Source organism: Ochotona princeps, chromosome 3, assembly GCF_030435755.1.
Source record: "Ochotona princeps isolate mOchPri1 chromosome 3, mOchPri1.hap1, whole genome shotgun sequence".
NCBI classification, from domain to species: Eukaryota; Metazoa; Chordata; class Mammalia; order Lagomorpha; family Ochotonidae; genus Ochotona; species Ochotona princeps.
Genome location: NC_080834.1, coordinates 34,539,867 through 34,544,315, shown reverse-complemented (window position 1 = coordinate 34,544,315; position 4,449 = coordinate 34,539,867). Strand labels below are relative to the sequence as shown.

The 4,449-nt window shown below is 53.5% G+C and overlaps 1 protein-coding gene across 1 annotated transcript; it reads left to right on the top strand.

Moving 5' to 3' along the window:
- The first annotated feature begins 325 nt into the window (after nt 1–325).
- On the top strand, nt 326–1,235 carry OLIG1 (oligodendrocyte transcription factor 1). The gene has a single exon (XM_004588569.2). The coding sequence runs from the start codon at nt 429–431 to the stop codon at nt 1,233–1,235; it is 807 nt and encodes a 268-aa protein (XP_004588626.2). The 5' UTR covers nt 326–428.
- The last annotated feature ends 3,214 nt before the right edge of the window (nt 1,236–4,449 follow it).

The following is a 4,449-nucleotide window of genomic DNA, read 5'->3' as shown; positions in this document are numbered from 1 at the left end:
CTCATTTTGTGATAAATGCCTGATCACAAAGTTTCAAACGCACATTTTCTAAAAAGCAGAGGCACAAAGGAGCCTGCCAAGGCTTTTTTTTTTTTTTTTTAAAGTTCTGGAACAGCCACGTCCTTCCAGCGGACAGGGCAGACGCTACCCTCCCGGTCTGTCCCCTGTCCGGCTGCTGGTCCTGGCGCGGGGTGACCTCCCGGAGCCGAGCCAGCCGCACCTCCGCGCTGACAGCCAACCAACGCACGACTGAGCTCGGCCTCGCCTCTCCATTGGCTGCGCGCCGCGGCCCCGCGGCTTCCCAAGCCTGGTTTAAAGGGTTGCAGCAGCGGCTGCCGCCCAGCCAGCAGCTCCCGACTCGCGGCTCGCCGGCGGGGAGGGGCACCAGGTGCCACGGGCCCACCCCGGGGCGTTCCCACCGCCCCCAGATGTACTATGCGGTTTCCCAGACGCGGGTGAACGCAGCGGTCCCCGCGACCATGCTGCGGCCTCAGCGGCCAGGAGACGCGCAGCTCGGAACCTCACTGTACGAGCTGGTGGGCTACCGACAGCCACCCTCCTCTTCCTCTACCACCTCGTCCTCCCCATCCACGATGGGCTCCCTCCTCCCCAAGGCTGCTCGCGAGAAGCCGGAGGCTCAGAACGAGCCGGGGACCGGGGCGCACCCGGGGCCTCGCGCGGACTCCAAGGAGGAGCAGCAGCAGCAGCTGCGGCGTAAGATCAACAGCCGCGAGCGGAAGCGTATGCAGGACCTGAACTTGGCCATGGACGCGCTGCGCGAGGTCATCCTGCCCTACTCAGCTGCGCACTGCCAGGGCGCGCCGGGCCGCAAGCTGTCCAAGATCGCTACGCTGCTGCTCGCCCGCAACTACATCCTGCTGCTCGGGAGCTCGCTGCAAGAGCTGCGCCGCGCTCTGGGCGAGGGCGCTGGGCCCGCCGCGCCGCGCCTGCTGCTGGCCGGCCTGCCCCTGCTCGCCGCCGCGCCCGGCTCCGTGCTGCTGGCGCCGGGCGCCGTGGGACCCCCAGACGCGCTGCGCCCCGCCAAGTACCTGTCGCTGGCCCTCGACGAGCCGCCGTGCAGCCAATTTGCGCTTCCAGGCGGAGGAGCAAGTGGTGGTGGCGGCAGCGGTGGCGCGGGTGGACCCGGTCTCTGCACCTGCGCGGTGTGCAAGTTTCCGCACCTCGTCCCAGCCGGCCTGAACTTGGCGACGATGCAGGCGCAGTTTTCCAAGTGAGAGGCTCGGCCCAGTTTCTCCGCACTCCCGCTCCCTGAGTTCAAGGAGAGTGAGGCCGGCCTGGGAATTTCGAACCTTCTCATTTTAGAGGAAGGGTCTCTGGGGCGCTCCTAACCATACGCACTCGTAGCAAGCGTAAATTACCCGAAAGGACGTTTTGTTAGAGCGACAGTCCGGGCCGTTCGGGGGGGGGGGCGGTTCGGACTCGACTCCAGCTGCTTTGGGAAGTGAACGCGCCCCCACTGTTGTCGCCCGGCTCTCCTGTCTCCTGGCGCCGCAGTTACGCGCATCCGGGCCTGGCGTGGGTTTCCCAGCGCTCAGTGTGGTGTGTTTGACTTGCCCCACGTACAGCTGCGGCCTGCCCGTTGCGTGACCTCTTGGGGGCCGGGCGGCTGCCGGGGGGGGCCTTTCCTGCTCCTCATTCAGAGGTGACAAGTACCATGGTCTCCCCACCCCATCCCGCCCCACCCCCATCCCGCCCCACCTCCGAGCGCAGTCGTGCGAGCACGCCAGGTGCTGAGCTCGCAGGGAAAAGTTGGTGCGCGCCGGGGTAGCAGGGAAGGGCGCGGTCTCGACCTACGCGCGTTGCTGTGAGAAGGCTTCGCCCTGAAAACCCGAGTCTTAGCTTGCAGCTGGAGATTTCGCCGTTGGTCTCCATCCCTCAGCGGTAGCCAACAGGTTAATCAACATCTGAGCATGATTGGAAAACAATCGCTGCGGCCGCGACTTACTAAAACAGTGGACGACCGCAGTGGCTGTTTTCACAAAGTCGCTATTTAACTTTTCCATTAAAGGACGCTGCGGGAAGCGACGCGGGCCGCTCGCACCGCGCCGGGGGCGGGGTCACCGAGGACCCAGAGCGCAGCTTCTCCGCAGGCGGGAAGAACCGCGAAGACTGCAGGTCTTGTTACCTTACTAGCGAGCCTTTGCAGATTGTTTTTCCTATAGATGATCTTATGATCTTTGAGCAGCTTGGGATGTGTGTGTGTGTGTGTGTGTGTGTGTGTGTGTGTGTGTGTGTGTGTGTAAGGATTTCGTTGTTTTCGTGAACCAAATGTACCATTTTCTTTCCCTTTAACGTTGATTTCTTGCGCTGTACAGAATCAAAAAATAAATAAAATACTGAAAAGTCGAGTTGGACGTATGTGGTCTGATTTGGGTGATAAAGTGAAACAGCTTTTTATGGTGGTTCAATGACACAACTTTCTGATTTGCAAAATGACCCGGGAAATCAGCCACTGCCGGCCGGAAATGGAAGGACTCTCAGGTGAGTCAGTCAGAAGAAAGCAGGAATAGAGATTTGTTCTTAGGAATTTGATCTTAGCCTATCGGAGAGAGTAGGTCTTTCGAAATTATGACTTCCTTCCCTGAAAAGTGGGCTCTGAAAAAATGCCCTGTGTCGCAGGAGCATGGTGAGTTCCAACAGCGCTTTTCTGTCTTCTGGGACAGAGTGCCAATACAGACCTGGGTCACACAGGTCTGAGTTGTTCCCATCAAGCAGTTGGATTAAGGTTGGAATTGTCTCCTCTGAGACTAAGGCTTTTGAGGCTCAGGGAAGACATTTCTGCCAAGTAGCTGGCTCACCTATCATTATTTGTCTACACAACTCAAGCCATTGTTTAGCCATGGCCAAGACACATCTGGAGGCTTTTAACCTGAGGAACTTAAGGAACACCCAGATGAGGTGACTAAGTAGATTTTATCCACACTGTGTGAAGGGGGCCTCAAAAGTTCTCAGGAAATGGAATTAAAAAGTAAGCTTACTGTAGTGCAAAAAAATAAGTAAAAGAAAGAAAAAAGGAAAGTTGGACTCCAAACAGTTTGGGGAAAGCACTTCTAAAAAAAATTATAGACACCAAAATAAAGTTGTCTTTTTTTCTTCTCTTGCATAATCCATCTTTTTGTATTTTTAAACTTTTCCTATTAATATTTTCCATGATACAGTTCAAAAGATCTAGGGATTCCCCCCTCCACCTCCTCTTCCTCCCTCCCCATTCTCCGCCTTCCCCAATTCCCCCCAAATTATTACAACAGTACACTCCTTCAGCAACAGTCACAAGTCCAATGTTCTGCTGTTTGCATGTCTCATGACAATGCAGGTAGGGGCAATGGTGGAAAATCTAGTATCGCATTTTATTTAGAGACGTGTAGTGTGATTTCTTTACATTTCTCCTGAGCTTTTTTGGAGCACCAGTACACACACACACACACACACAAGCACGCACATACATATTTAGGAAAGATGGGCATCCATACTGAGAACATGCAAAGACATGAATGTGCCCCTTCAGGCTCACTCTGTTGGTTTCCCTACTGGGGCACAGGAAAAGGTGTGCAGAAGGAGAACTAAGGACCAGCCCTGTCATTCTTCCTGCACTGCCACCTGCACGTTGCCTGCTTTGAAAAGTCTACGGCCTTGTGTCATTCAATTCTTGCATCTTGAGCAGGGACAGAAAGGAATGGAAAATATAGCATAAAGCCCATTGAAGTACTCCTTAAATACATAAATAACTATCTATATACTCATATGCAATGCATATATTACTTATTATATATGTATTTATATATGATTGGAATGGAAATAAACAGTTCCTGCTGCAGTCACATCCATAGCACCTGACTGGCACTGTCATTCCGAAGCCAAGTCTGAAGGAGCAGGAGGCACAGGCTGTGAAGGGTGGGCCCTGGCACGTGGTATTTCCCTTCCTTTCTCCTCTTGCAAACTGGAGTGAGCAACTATTCCGTACAGGAGTGCCAACACTGTGTGATCTTGATGTGATGCAACTGAGAAAACCACAGTGTCACACCTTGCTGAAGTAACAAAGATTATGAATGAATTTACCAAGGAAAGTCAGGGCTGTTTGGAGCGCCAACAAAAATATTGACATTATCTGTTTGCACTTAGTATCTTATCAGCCATTGTACCAAACAAGGTTAGAGATTTGTGTCCTAAAAAAGATGACATTCAAGAGTTCTGTCCAATGAAATAGAGAAAAGGAAATTGCATTTATTTAGGATGTCAGTTTCACCACATGAGACCTGCCAACACTGTTAGTGGCTGAACAGGGTATAGTGCAGGCACAAGATGAATTCTTCGATGTGTATGTTCTAGAACATGGAGTCACTTTGTAAAATCTGCAGTGCTGAGCCCTTCCGGCAAAGGAGCTAGCTGAACTGCCCTTGTCCTTCAACTTTCGCTGGAGCAGAATCCATG